At 47.0% G+C, this 14,423-nt stretch overlaps 1 protein-coding gene across 4 annotated transcripts in view; it reads right to left on the bottom strand.

The window, feature by feature from the left end:
* Positions 1-1,029: 1,029 nt before the first annotated feature.
* The window catches only part of SLC31A1 (solute carrier family 31 member 1), a 27,955-nt gene continuing 14,561 nt past the window's right edge, over positions 1,030-14,423 (bottom strand). For 3 of the 4 annotated variants that reach the window (XM_082327861.1, XM_082327862.1, XM_082327860.1), the window contains 4 exons: positions 8,519-8,674; positions 6,113-6,185; positions 5,548-5,716; positions 1,030-4,880 (listed from right to left, as the gene is read on the bottom strand). In XM_082327861.1, coding sequence (XP_082183987.1) covers positions 4,679-4,880; positions 5,548-5,716; positions 6,113-6,185; positions 8,519-8,629 — 555 coding nt within the window. In that variant the 5' untranslated portion in view covers positions 8,630-8,674 and the 3' untranslated portion in view covers positions 1,030-4,678. Of the gene's footprint in view, positions 4,881-5,547; positions 5,717-6,112; positions 6,186-8,518; positions 8,675-13,226; positions 13,247-14,423 lie in introns of those variants that run through there. The other variant, XM_082327863.1, reaches the window with a different exon arrangement.

The raw sequence follows: 14,423 nt of genomic DNA, 5'->3' as shown, positions 1-14,423 counted from the left end.
GCTGGAGCCGGGGGGGTCGGTCTCTGCTCCCCAGGAACAAGCGCTGGGACGAGAGGGAACGGCCTCAAGCTGCGCCAGGGCAGGGTTGGGTTGGGTATGGGGAAAAACTTCTTCCCCTCAAGGGCTGTCAGGCCCTGGCCCAGGCTGCCCAGGGCAGGGGCTGAGTCCCCATCCCTGGGGGGATTTAAAAGCCGGGGAGATGTGGTGCTTGGGGACATGGGTTAGTGGTGGCCTTGGCAGTGCTGGGTTAATGGCTGGACTCGATGATCTTAAGGGTCTTTTCCAACCCAAACGATTCTGTGATTCTAGTCAGGCATTCCCAGCATGCCCCAGGCCTGATAGGGAGATATCACAGCAGGTTCCAGACATCCTTTGGTTGCACAGGGTAAGAAAAAAACAACCCAGCCCCTCATTTCTCTCCTATGGATGAACACAATCTGGAGTAAATCCCTGTGAGGGAGCCCAGTGCTCCTTGCTGTACACAGACACTGTCCGTGCACCGGGGGGGGTCATCGTTACAGCTCCCTAAAACTCTCATCCTTCAACTCCTCCCTCTGTAGGGGAAAGCAGATCTGGGAGGCACCGATTCCTGTTTCATCTCGGCTTTCCCCACACTCTGCAAAGCGTAACGGGACTGAAACAAACGGCGACCGGTGCATCAGTGACTTCCTACGTTCCCGCTCCAGCAGCTTGAGGGCTCCTTGCTCGTGGCTGGGCCCAGAGGACGCTGCTCCTCACTCCCACCCCCAGCCACCTGAGGACGGACACTCGGCCCCGGCTGCTCGCTCGCGCCGTCGCAGCGGGCACAGAAGCATCGTGCCAGGGAGAAGCGGCTGGGGAAGGGCAGGCTGGAGCTGCCTGGCTGCGGGGCCTCTTGCTGGGAAAAGTGGGCGCTTACTCTTGGAGTCGCTTTCTGAATGCTGCAGAGCCGCCAGCCCCCACTTCAGCTGCAGTCTCTGCATTGAGGACCAAAACATGCATCCACCACAGTAAAATGCAATCTATTTTATTGGTTAATTATATACAGGAGATTCTTGATATTCACAGTAACATTAGACAAGTTACTTCCACAAAGAGCACGAATAATACCAAAAGTGAGAGTCCACTGTAAACAAAACTAGAAATCCTACTGGATTTGGTGGGACTGGCTCCAGACAAACTGAAAAGGCACTCAAAGAAAACCAACAAAAGCCAGCTGATGAACACAGCCCGGATACTTCGTGCACTTCTTCCAAGATGAAAATCCAGAGGCACAGCGTGTGGAGACCAAACATCAGGGTACGAAGACAGACGCAGGACATCACATTCCAAGCATGCTACATGTGTGTTGACATATGAATTTAATTTACTCAAGCCTCGTAATCATTAGAGTCCTCACCTCCCTCCAAGCACTACTTAATGCGAGGTTAGCGTGAGGATGACTTTACAGCCAGCAGAAAGGCTGGGCCTGCACCAAAAGCAGTCAGTGGAAGTCACCTGCAGGGAGGCCGGGTTTTGTTCAGACTCTGGCAAAGCAAACATCAACCCAGGCCGAGAACACGGCAGCCGGTGGCATCTGGTGGACCAGGGGCAGGCTGGGACGCAGGGAGGTAGGTGGCTTCTCTGGATTGTCAACACCGAACCAAAAGAAAGCACGGCCAAAGCTGGCAGGGAGGCGTGGACTGGAAACGTCCCTTTCTCAGTTGTGCCTCGCTGTATCAGCGAGCTCAGAAGCGGAGAGGACACAGCCCTCCATCTTCTTCCCTTAACCACCTTCCTTCCAGACCTTCCCTTGCGCGCCTCTCCCCAAAGCCCAGCCCGGGCTCGCGCTCCTAACTCGGGTACTGCCCCGTGCTCAAACCGTCGTTCTTACAGCTGCTGGGAGGCAGCTGGGGTGCTTGCTAGACCCCTGCGAGACTTCTGCCCAGGCTCCTGCTCCTCAAGTGACCACTGCGAGGTCAGCGTCACCTCCCTCTGCACCTTCTCGTGCGTGAGCGTGGGCAGGAGAGGACCCTTTGAAGACAGAGGTACTCATCCTCGGGGGGGAAACAGTTTCAAGGGCACAGGTGTTACACGTAGAACGAGGCAGAAAAGCTAACAAGAGAACCGAATTTATATTGTAAAAGCCACAGCTGTTGCCTGATCTCCACGTCATTCATCTCTGATCACTTGAATCAGAGAATTCAAGTCTGGTCACTTGAATGCAAGGAAAGGTGGCTAAAAGGTGACAGCAAGATCAGGCCAAGCAGAGGTTCTATTTTAGAGAAAGACACAGCAAGAGGTATATGACGTAAGATTACTGTCATCACGCAAAACCACTCGTGACTAAACCCTATCATCAGACATCCCTGCAACGGCAACAGCTCCATCTCGTTCAAGAGAAACCAGTCAGAGCCGTGTTGGCAACGTCGGCCCTGAACCCCTTCAGGGATCGAGCCCCTGCGGTGTAAAGCCTTCAAAACACGAACAACCATCTCCAGCACTTAACTGCTTCAATTTTCTCTGACAAGCGCTACGATTTCCTCACAGCTCCCGCACAGGGATCGGAAGGGTCTCTCTTCTGCTCTCTCAGAGAGGCATGATTGCTTAGAGGGCACAGAAGGTTTTTACCTTCATGACAGATGCAGACAGTATGTCCTTCTGCAATCTGTTACAGACATAACTCCCTTCAAAGATCAGACTGGGGAAGAGCTTTTCCTGTCTCTCATCAGGAGGTGGCTAGAATTTTTCCATGAAAATAACTTTGCCTCTTTCATCCAGATGTGAATTTGCTACAGAAAGCAGCTCTTTAGAAACCTGAGCCTGCTTTTAACTCATCTCCTTTTATTCTGCACTTGCACTGCCCAAAGAAAACAAGATGTCCAGATAAATACCTGGTGTCAACCCATGGTTGACTTTAGTGGTGCAATTCAAGATCCTGGCAGCAGCAGCAACAGATTTCCCGCTGCCTTTCAAAGAGGGCGGCAGGGCGAGGGTGGCTCTCAGCTGCATCAGCACAGCGAAGAGCCCACGTACGCAGGGATGGGCCTCGCCCTGTGAGGCTTACAGGCCAGAGAAATGGAATTCCTCTTCAAAGACGAGCTTTTCTTATGCAGCTACGGCTAACAGTGTGACTAGTAGCATCTTTGGAGAAAAAACTGCTACTGCATGTGCCCAGATACTTCCACCTCAGAAGGATTCCCTGTTCTCATGGCACGTCCCAGACATCAGTCCCAGTCTGAAAGTGGTGCCTCTTTTTCAGTGCCCTTCTGAAAATCCCACCGTCTTCCCTTTCAGCCAGTTCCTGGCACAAACTGGGCATCCCAAGTAGAACGAAGACTCCAGTTTTGCACCGACTCTGCACAACAGAGTCCCTACAACAAGAAGCCATTTAATAACAAAGCCCTAAACCAAAACTGCTCCCTAGAAAACCCAAAGCATGTTCTGGGCATCACGCGTGCAGTAAGCTGGTTTTGCCCGTGTCGCAGCCTGTCTTGCCTGTGAAATGTGTAGAACGGGAAGTTTACTGCGCTACAACACTTGCCCACCACTGGCGCTGATAACTCTGGCACCTCCAAGCTAACATGGTCACAGCATGATTATTAAGACAAAGAGGAGTCGTCTGGGTCAGGAATACTTTTTAATCAGACCAGGTGGCTCCAAATTTCACCTGAGAAGAGACAGAAGGCTGCTGTAGTCCTGTCTTTTCTTTCTTCTCTTCCCCAAATCTCTCCTTTACAGGAACATGGTTGTTTTACTTCCTTCATCTCAATCAAGGAATGCCCTCTTCAGACATCTTAACCTTTAGTGTAATGAAATCATTATTTAGCTCTTGCCTCATTTACGGAACTAGATTTAGTAAACCAAAAGCCTAGCTCTAGATCCATCCAGGTGCAATTCAACATGAAGTAAATGTGGGTCCGATGGTTTATTTAAAAATCTTTCTGCCCTGTAAATACGCAATTGTCCTGCGTCTACTCCGTATACTTCCACGATTTGGAAGTGAAAGCAGCCAAACCCCAATGTTATCACTTGCTGGATACATCAGAAGATTAACAACACTCGTCACACTCCGATGGCCTTGGAGGACAGACTCATCTAGCACGAGTCACATCCTTGCGTCAGAGTACTCCCTTGCCAGGACACACCTGAGCGTGCCTGATGTGCAGCACCAAGTCTTCCTCAGAGGCTGAGTCCTTCTGCAACAGAAGGTGTCATTGGCCCCAAAAGCCACAATGCCAGGGAGATCTCCTCCCCTGGCATTATGTACATAATGAAAAAAAGGAAAATTAAAATAGCCACTCGCACACGTAGGCTCCATTGGCAACTCTGATTTTTACCTACGGTTCATAAAACCCTCACAGATGAGCATTTAAACTTAAAAATAAAATGCTTTGATTTTTTTTTTTTTTTAAGAATAATTTCTACATTTCTGTCAGCCAACTAATTTCAATCATGGCATAATCTAAGAATAAAGCAAATCCTAGCCAAGAATGGCTACCACGGGACTCTCAAGAGTCAATCCTGCTGCCAGCCTGCAGCAAGGGGAGCAGCATACCCCAGCTCCTCACATCCCTACACCCCAGCTAGGAACTTGTGGTGAACTCCAGTTGATTTTCTTTATATTGTTTCTCTTTCAGCTTCGGAATGATCCAGTTCTCATGATGGCTGCACTTCAAGAGAGCAGTGGGGTGGAGAGGCTTCTGGGCAGCACCTAGCGTTAATGGCAGTGCTCCGTGATATCCACAACAACTGCCTTTTTCCAGCTGAAGAAGAAATAGCCCGTCCCCGCTCCGGCCGCCACAGCTATGCAGAGGTATCCGTTGTACGTCATGAAGATCAGCATGAGGAAATAACTGACCACGACTTGAATGATGTGCAGTACAGTCTGCAGGAGGTGAGGGAAGCTCAGCATCTGCTGTCTGAGAACACAAAACCCCAAAGAGCAGTCAGCATCCATGAAACACAGGCAGGAAAATACACATCCCCGAAGAGAAGACTTAGCTCTTAGGCTGACAGGATGCCAAGGTGGGCATGAAATGGCAGAGAAGATAACAGCAGGCTGGACATAGACTTCTGCATGCATCTGTCACTTGTAACGGTGTTTTTCCCCACAGAGCTGACTGATAACAAAGAAAGCATGGTACTTGCTGGGAGGACAAAACTTTTAGCTGAGAAACAGGCTTCTACAAGCTTATTTTACCCGCACATTCAATAAGCAGAATGGCTTCTTTTCTGAGTAGAGGCTTTGACTACCTGTGAACAGAAGGATCCTAAGTATTTTCTGTCAGGGTCGCTGGCTGTAACACCCAAATTCTGTTCCTGGGAACTCCCCAAATGTGTTCGTTACTGCTCTGGGAAAAAAACAAGCTTATCTGACTCCTTGCTGCTTTCCTCCTTTTGTCCCCCATCCTAAAGGGTGGCCAAGTGACTCAAGCACAGCGTCCTCCAGTGTCAAGCAGCATCCCAATCTGGAGTCAATATACTTTGCAGAGGGTAATACTGGCTGCATAAAGTTTTTTTCTGTCCCAGTTTTCACCTTTGTCAGCTGCTGAAGAAATGTGTCTTAGAATGAAGTGAAATTCTTACCCAACAGTTTTGTGCGTCTCCATCAAGATAGTGCCATTGGGACCTGGCACTGGCATGGAGTTGTAGCGAATGCTGACTTGGGATTTACGGAGCAGACACTCTCGGGCAATCTTAAGGCCTTCATAAAACATGGCCAGGAAGAAGACAGCCACAAAAGCACCAGCCATTTCTGACAAAAGAGGAAACATTATCGTGTCTGTGCAACAAGACATTTGCTTCAAAACGTGTCAGAAGAGACACGGCGTGATTCAACAACCGCGTCACTGCACAGGCTATGGCTGAGCACTGTGTGCACACGTGTACAGCTGGTAAATGTGAATTTCATCCACAGACTAATTGGAATTTCACCCATGAAGTGAAACCAGCAATCGCTTTTGCTAATAAGATCAGGCAAATTCTCGAACAATACAAACATCTCCCTTTTTCTTTCACCCCACAAGATGCCACATAAAACAGACTCAATGCAGTGTGCCCGCATATTTTTGGCATAAATGGCAAAGTAATTCCTGAAACATTAATCAATTGCAAGCTTTTTGTCTGGACTGGACAAGACAGTTTTACTAACCTCCAGGAGTATTGATTGTAAGTCCAGAAAACAGCAATGGCACATCCTTATAGCTGAAGTGGAAAGTCATTGCCTGCCCAAAACATAAAGAACATCACAATGAGCCTGAATAGCTCATCCCGAGATGGAGCTCACAACAAGATTTAGCAAAGGTTTTTGTCTTATGACAAGAACGGAGATCATTTCAGTTGGTCACCAGATAAGACTCGAAGAAACTCTTCGGTAAATCCAGTGTAACACACACAAGCCTGACACGGCTATAGATGCTCCAGGTTCCAATTCTAGTGGGCAGCTTTTAGGCAGTGCCCCTGGGCAGAAGGCACTGTCCTTCACAGTACCTGCCTTCTCCTTGCTTTTGGAGCTCCTTTTCTCCTCAGCATCAGAAGTAGTGAGGCATTGGAGAAGTCTCTGTGCAGCTGATCCTTGCCTCCTCATGACTACTCATGGGCTGGGGTACAGGGCACTTTCTTCTCCCCACCGTGACCTCCTGAGCTCCCCCGGATAAGGGCCTGTATAGCCGAATCCTCTGGTCCCGTCCTGCACCATGCCAGCAGACTATTGTCTCCCTACAGAACCTCCTAATATCCTATGGGAAACAGAGGCCTAAATACAGGTACAACAAGGAGTATTATATATAAAGCAGGACCACGGCTTCCCCTGGGTGAAAATAAGGGCTCCTGAACCTGCATAGTGAACGCTGTGGGAAGGGGGAATGATCCGCTGGCCAGCTGGAGTTCATACAGTCTTCCCATCCAGGTAAATACACTGCAGTTTAGCATGACTTGACCACAGCTGCATACAGTGTTTTCACATGTAAAGTGCTCACTAAGCTAGAAGAACGTCTCTTTGAACTCCCCTCATTGCTTAATTAAGGTTATTTGCTGAAGATCGGAATTATGATTAATTTCAGCATCCATAAGAATCAGCGGACATTCATTACCCCCAGAGCAGAAATTACTATAAAACACCTTTTAGAGAGTACTTCCATTTCTTTAATTAATTTAACATTTTTACATTTAAAGCAAAAACCGCACAAACCAAAGAGTCTTACAGCCTAGTTCCATAAACCACAGCTGAAACAGAGCCTGTTGCTTGGTGCAAGTGAGGCATGAGAATATGCATACATTAAAATGCGTTCACTTTATTATCTAAGATGCCGTACCTATTTACTTCCTTCCCTGACAGTTTCACGTGCAATGTTAATTCAAAATCCCGTGCAATTGATCACAGTTTTCAGTGGTGGGGTAAGGCAGGGTCCTGTAACTATCCGTTGAAGGTAGGAGCACTCGACACTTGTAAAGCAGCCGCACATATATGGGAAGTAACCGATCAGAGAATGCCAATACTTAGCTGTTAGGTTATATGAGGAGCTTCACAAGAACATCAGTGACAAGGCTGGACTGCAAGTACCACCAGCACTACTGGGCCTTCTACTGGGCCACGTTCACAAAGGGGAAGGCTGTTCTAATCCTCTCTTCTCCTGCTACGATGCTGTTTGCAATATAAGGAGAAGCAGTGATCCTTCCTTCCTTCTTCAGGGCACAGAGCTGGCAGGCAAACTTTAACTGAAGGCTTGCAAAATATACTCCTGAGTATATTCTCATTTGAAATGGAAATGCACACTTTCTCCCTTCCTTTCAAAGTTTAACCATAAAGAGTCATGTTTTAATGATCTGAAACTCACTCCAAAAGTATTTAGAAAAAGGAGAAAAAGCTGAGAAAGTCCCTAGAACTGGCTACACACAAACACAGATCCTACGGTCATCTCCATGGAAACTCTGGCCAGGATCTCTGCAAAGCTTCAGTGATGCCAGCACGAACAAATCTGAACTTGTTTAAATCAAAGTTAGCTAGAGCAGCAGGATTCAGGACCAACACAGCCTTAACACCAACGTGGCAAAAAACACCACTTTGCTCCCCAAACCAAGTGCGTACTTAAAGTTCAGGAGGAAAAGGGCACAGAAGTTGGTCGCCTGCAGGTCAGCCCAATCTATGATACTAGCGTGCAATCCTCTCAGTGCCAGTTAAGGCTTTTGCTAACACTAACAGCCCGGAGAACCCCATCCAGCTCTGTTTCTTGCAGGAAAATGCTTACTTTGCATTTCTGCCTTTTGCTGGCTAGAGAACAGACACCAGGCTGGCTGCTAGAAAGATTTTTGCAAGAAAAGACCATTTTGCCAAAGGATCTGCACCTCTGAAACACATTTCGTGTTGCATATCACCTCATGCCACTCCTTCATTCCAGAAGAGCCACAATGGGGTCTGTGTTTTAACTGGATTGATTCATGCCTTCCAAAGCTAAGTTTAATTTCCGATTCTCAAGAGCGTAGTCTTTAAGATGACAAGTTACTCTGAACCATAGACAAGGAGAAAAGCTCTCTGGTTAATTATGACTTTTCCACTTACCATCATCATGCCAGATCCATGACTGTGTCCTGGGGCTGCCATTGAGTGGTCATGGTCAGGAGGATGTGTGGCTGGCAACATGGTGCCGTTCATGTGGTGATCATGAGACATCTTTACGACAGAGAGATTCAAAAAGGCACGTAGAAAAGTAGGACCCTGAAAAACAAACAAAAAGTATAATAAGAAGCACTTTCCTAAACAGAATATGGTTTCTCTGCTGCTACTGCAAGACAAAATACTCTAAGCCACTGAGAACTACTGCCTCTGGATAAACATCTGGAGCATCCTCATGGTCCTGCACTCTGACTACAGAGAACACACAGCAAAGCGAGCAGGACAGTTTAAAGGAGGTGTGTCCCTCTGAGCTTTACATCATCGTATTGCTGCACCACCCTAAACATTCTTGCCAGAAAGGCAGCCTAATCTGATTGAGGTAGCACATGGGGACAAGTGCTCGGCATAAAGGAACATTTCTTATCTGTAAGAGGAAAAAACCCAAGGTCTCTTCCGAATTGCAGTCATGCAAAAGGCACAAATATCTCAAGCCCCATTTTAAATTACATACACTAAAGGATCAGCTTACAATATTTCTCTTAATTGACAGTTATGCATTTTATTGGGAACATGTTTAACAAAGAAATTATGTTAGGTGGTACAAGACCTATTACCAGGCAAAGGTCTGCAACAGCCACAGGCAATGCAATTTCATTTCCATGAGCTTTACGTTGTCACATCTCCCCTCTAATCACATTACACGCAATGAGAGAAACACTCAAAAGGCTGCCAGTCCAAATCCCTAATCTGGTTAGTGCAAATCAGGTATGTCTGGACACACTATATTAAAAATAAAAATACACCTCGTGGTTAGATGTGGACACGGCTTCTGCCCTCTGCACCCCAGCACAACTTGGGATGGAACCAGGGATGATTTCTGGGGTGAAATGAAAAGTCACCAGGTAGAAACAGCAACAGGAGAGAAAACAGCTTGGGAATACCAGTCAGTCCTGAAACGACAGCATCTGTCAGCATGACAGAGCCAGGCGAAGGCAACCCTAGCATAGTCCAGGTGAGATACCACTAAAGATAAGTAAGTACCGACACTGCTGTGCTAGACCCTGTCTGGAATACCGTGTACCCTCCCGGGCTAGTCCAGCACTCAAGTAAAACCAAGTGAAATAAAAAACACAGTACAGACACTTTATCAAATTAAACTTTAAAAAAGAAAAATGAGAGGAGACATACTTCCTTCCAGATAACTCATCAGGAGTGTTTACAACTGGGAAAAAAGCTTTTTAAGCTAAAAGACAATATGGTGTTTGAACAGAGAGGTATGAATATAGTTAGACTGGAAAGGGGAAAACAAAACTCTAGAAGAGCTTTCTAAACTGAAAGCAGCACTAGCAAACAAAACGCCAAATGGCAACCAGCTGATGGTGGAGCTGGTTCAGTTTGTGACAGTGACCTTACGACACAGCTGTGCAGGACCCACCGGTGGCCCAGAACGCGACTGCCAGGCCAGCCTCGCAGAGCATCAGCGACAGGGGGTGATCGCCAAAGGCTTTGCAGTTAAATTAAAAAGAGCAATGAGAGAAGGTAAAGATTTGGGGAAGATAAGGAAACTAAGACAGCAGCGCTGGAAAAGAACTCAAGAGAAAGAATTAATACACCCTGCAAACGCTGAAATTAAATAATTCAAGGAAGCACCTGCATGCACCCAAGTCAGCTGGTACAAGCCATCCCAGCAACACACAGCTCAGGTATTTTCTGCATCTCTGTGCAGATGAAGTGTGTAGCCAATCTCCTACTGGATTAGACAACTTCACAATAACTCCCCAGAAAGTTAACTTGTAATATCATCTAATGGCACTGGCTAAAAGCAGAATGTATTCCCTGTCCAAATTTCTGCTAATATTTTTTAGCTCACTCCACCCCTGATCTGTGCTTAAATATTAAGACCAGAAAAAACAGCTCAGAAAAATGTTCAGGGGGAGAAAAAAAAAGAGAGACTAATGCAAGACACAGCTCACCTGACACAGAAAAGCATTACCAAGAGATACCTGCAGAACAAATGGTGTGATTTTCATATAGCATAGCTTTGAAGATTATACTGTTCCAGAGATGACATGTTCAAGCGCTAGAACTGAAGTCCCAAAATACAAACACTTGGGAAAGGATCCTCTGCCAAGACACACAAACTTCGAATCATCTTTTGCAGCAGGGAAGGAAGAAGAATGGCCAAAGCGCTTTACACCACGGGATCAAAGATAAGCGTGCCGCCAGAGGAAAGAACTAACCTAAGAACCTCCCCTCTCCCGCAGCCAAAATCTCGTCTCCTCCCTCGTCTTCTTTCAGTTGACCGATACATTGCTTGTGCTTTGGATGCAACATTCTCACTAGTGACTACTGTCCAATTCGATTATTTATTCATTTTAGGATTTCATGCTCCCACCAAACTCTGCAGGTTCCAATATGCTCCACAGAAGCCCTGGCTGTTTACCAGATTAAAAACTCCCTTCATGGTTGGGTCTAACTTCTCACTAATTTACCATCACTGGTCTTCAGAAAGGGAGAAACAGGGCCTGTGTTCTCTAGATATTTACAGTGTGTTAACAAACAAGGTCAAGTATTCACAAGCAGCTGCACGTGGATGGGCAGGGTCTTGGTACGGGTTACAAAGAGCATGCTTGATGCTGACCTGGGTAGCTCCTTCCCCCCCTGCTACGCTAGCGCTCCAACGCCAAATCCAACCCCCTACTGCAGTTACCCAACGCTGAAAGACATTTTATGAGATCCTGCAAAGGATGGGCTATTAAGCAGCATAAGAGGAAACAGCCTAGACTGAGCCACTTCAGCTGTCTTTTGTGTTACTAAAGGTAACCAACACATGGATAAATTTCTGTTTAAAAATAAATCACTTCCAGTGGAACACCCCAGTACAATCGGTCTCTGAGTTACAATTCAGGAGGTCTCTACCTGTGTGTTGGGGTAAAAAACAATATCTAGGGCAGCAGCAACAGGTCAATGGCTGTGTAATATTTCAAGCTGCAAATCTCTGGTTTGCTTGTACAGAGTCTTAAGAGAGCAGCTGATGGACATGGAGCTGTGCATATCACGAAAAGAAGGGCGCTGTTTTTAGCAAGTCTGACTCCATACCTGGAGGAAAAAATCCACACACATAAGTATCTATTATTGCAAATTCTTCAAACAGGTTTAGTCTTGTACAAACCCAGCACTTTAGCAGCAGGTGTTTTTGTCTGAATGGGTGACCTGATCTCTCGACTGCTGCCTGCTCCACATGTTTGCACAGAGAGAGCGAGGGAGGCGTTGGGAGTAGATTCCTGAGCATGCCATGGAGAGGGGATCTGGAACAGACTGTGGCTGCAGCAGGCTCAGGCGTTTTGAAGCATTTGCACACCTGAAGGGCACAGACCTCGTGGTGCACCTGCCTCGATGCTGCACTATTACCAGGGATACACACACACACAAGGATTTTTTTGTACCCTGCAGTAGCCTATTGCATAAGAAAACAAACAGGGTGGGACAGGAGAGAAGAATGAGGAAATTCTCTCCAGGGCTTGTTCCTTTCCCTCCTGGTGCTGTCACCCCAGGTCAGAGGAGCCACAGCCTCCATTTCACGACCCCTCAAATTCTTAAGGAAAACAGCAAGACTCAGAGCTACATGGAGGACTTCTCTTACTTTAAGCCATCATCTTGGAGCAGGACTGACCTCCGCACATAGACAGGCTCTGTTCAGATAGAGGTTTCCATCGCTCTGCTGCAATGCCACCTTGGCAACTCAGCAAACCAAGCTGGTTCAGGGAGATGGGCACCCAGGAGCAGGATCCAACAACAACAGTTTGCTCAAGTTCAGTATTAAGACTTACTTTCACCCTCCACTAACATTTAACCACTGCTGCCTCACCTCCAACATACAAGGAACTCCAGGGCACAGAAAAGGGGAGGAAAGACAGCTATCCTATGCCAGTGCACGCCAGAAACAACGGGTGAGCGAGCTGGACCTGGTGAGATGCCGAACACAAAGCAGTCTTCTCAAGCAGGTCTCAGCCATGAGATAACTGCCATTATACATAACCACCACCACAGTTTCCCAATCTTTTGCTTCTGCTGTGTTAATCCAGAATCCTGCCACTCCACAGTAAATCACAGAGTTTTTCCTGTGGCAAACAACCTTCCAGACACCCAAGGGAGATAACACCTTTTAATGGAGAAACACAGGACATGCAGGAACAGGACAGACTATGGGAAGGATCTGCCAAGCTCCCAGAAAGTACTTTACATATCAGCTTAGTCTGAAACACGGTGTGCAAACAGAGCTTCCTTAAAGTCACATTCAAAAGGAATGAAGCCCTTTCCAAATCAGAACCCTAACAGGATTAATAACAGAGCCCGAAATCAATGCCCATTAGAGCCGCAAACTGTTCCTGTCAAAACAGTACCTCATCTTTCCCATGCCAGTTCTGAAAAAGCAAGAAATAAAACTAATTTTACTCGTTCTGCCCCAAAGGACCGGAGCCTTAAAAAACACCTCCTCAGTCTCCTTTACACTAGTTACTTGTTCAACAGAGACGGCGCCTGCCGCAGTGGCCCAGCGCGCCGCGGCAGCAAGCACGCCAGCCACGCTGACGGGGCTGGCTCCTGCGCAGAAGCCTCCAGACTTCTGTCCCAACACAGCTGGAGCGATTCTCACCTAGGGTCGCTCCACCAATGCTTCTGGTAGCAAGAACAGGGTCAGCAGGTCCCTCTCTTCTCCTGAAGAAGAAGTGAAAAAGACCTGATAAGATTTACTAAGAATTCAAATGAAAGCTCCGGAGAGAAATTCAAGGGAAAAAGATTAAAAATAGCAAGTTGGAAAGGCAAAGATCTCTTGCTTGCACATCACATACAGCTCAGTCCCACATGACAGAAAGGAATGCTACATATAAAACACGTAAGTAATGGAAAAGGCAACCAAAAGTTATCAGTGCTCTACTTACAGCAGTCCAGCTGGCAGACTATTTGAGCTCCACTGGCTCTGAGCTTGTGGTCTCAAGCCCAATCCTTTTTTTTTTTTTTTCTTTCTTTTTTAAAGTGCTGTAAATGGAGGTGGGAGGGGAAGCAGGGAGTCTGCAGACACTACAGCACTGTTCACTGGCTCTAACTGTGGTCTCCACTGAATGGTCTGAGCTAGTCAGCATGAGACTTAAGCACTGCTTCTAGTTTATTCAGTTTCCTGGCAAACTTGACAACTTTAACTGCTTCCTTTCCAAACGGGTGGACTTGCTGTGACTCCTCCAGGATCCCAGGCTTAGCTCCAGAGCTGCTTAAAGGCACAGCTGAGGGACAGACCAATTCTACCAGTTCATATCGTAGGAGTATCCTGCAACGGCAGCCAGAGCCCTCCTGGGTCAAGCTATATAGACACACTTAAAGATACGGGGAACAAATAGATCGTTCTTCAGCAATGTAATATAATGTGTTTTACAGATCCATGCTGCTGTTCTCCAATGCCAAAATTCCCCTCGGAGCTCTCCCAAACAGCTTCAGCAACGCCAGGCTGGAACTCAGGCACACAAGGAGGGACTGTGCTGTGCCCAGCACACCTCTTAATTGCACACCTCTGGTTTTCCCTTGCACAACTCCTGAAGAAGGAGCTCTTAGTGCTATATTAAGAATTTAAGGGATGTTTGCAAGGTCACAGCAGAACTGTGTGGCTTGGCCTCATACTGCGTCACCAACTTAGAGTCCCAACCAAAAGCCTTTACCAGAAGTTTAAGGCTTCCTGAAAGCTCAACACAGTAGACGGGTTCAGATAAAGAGCAAGGAAGGAACGGCTGGGGAGAGGAGGTCCGATACCTTTTGAGAGTTAGGTTGTCAGGCTGCATTAGTTTGTATTTCCTGGGTTTTG

Source organism: Platalea leucorodia (assembly GCF_965183815.1).
Source record: "Platalea leucorodia genome assembly, chromosome: 15".
Taxonomy (NCBI): domain Eukaryota; kingdom Metazoa; phylum Chordata; class Aves; order Pelecaniformes; family Threskiornithidae; genus Platalea; species Platalea leucorodia.
This window is presented reverse-complemented; position numbering and strand designations above follow the sequence as displayed.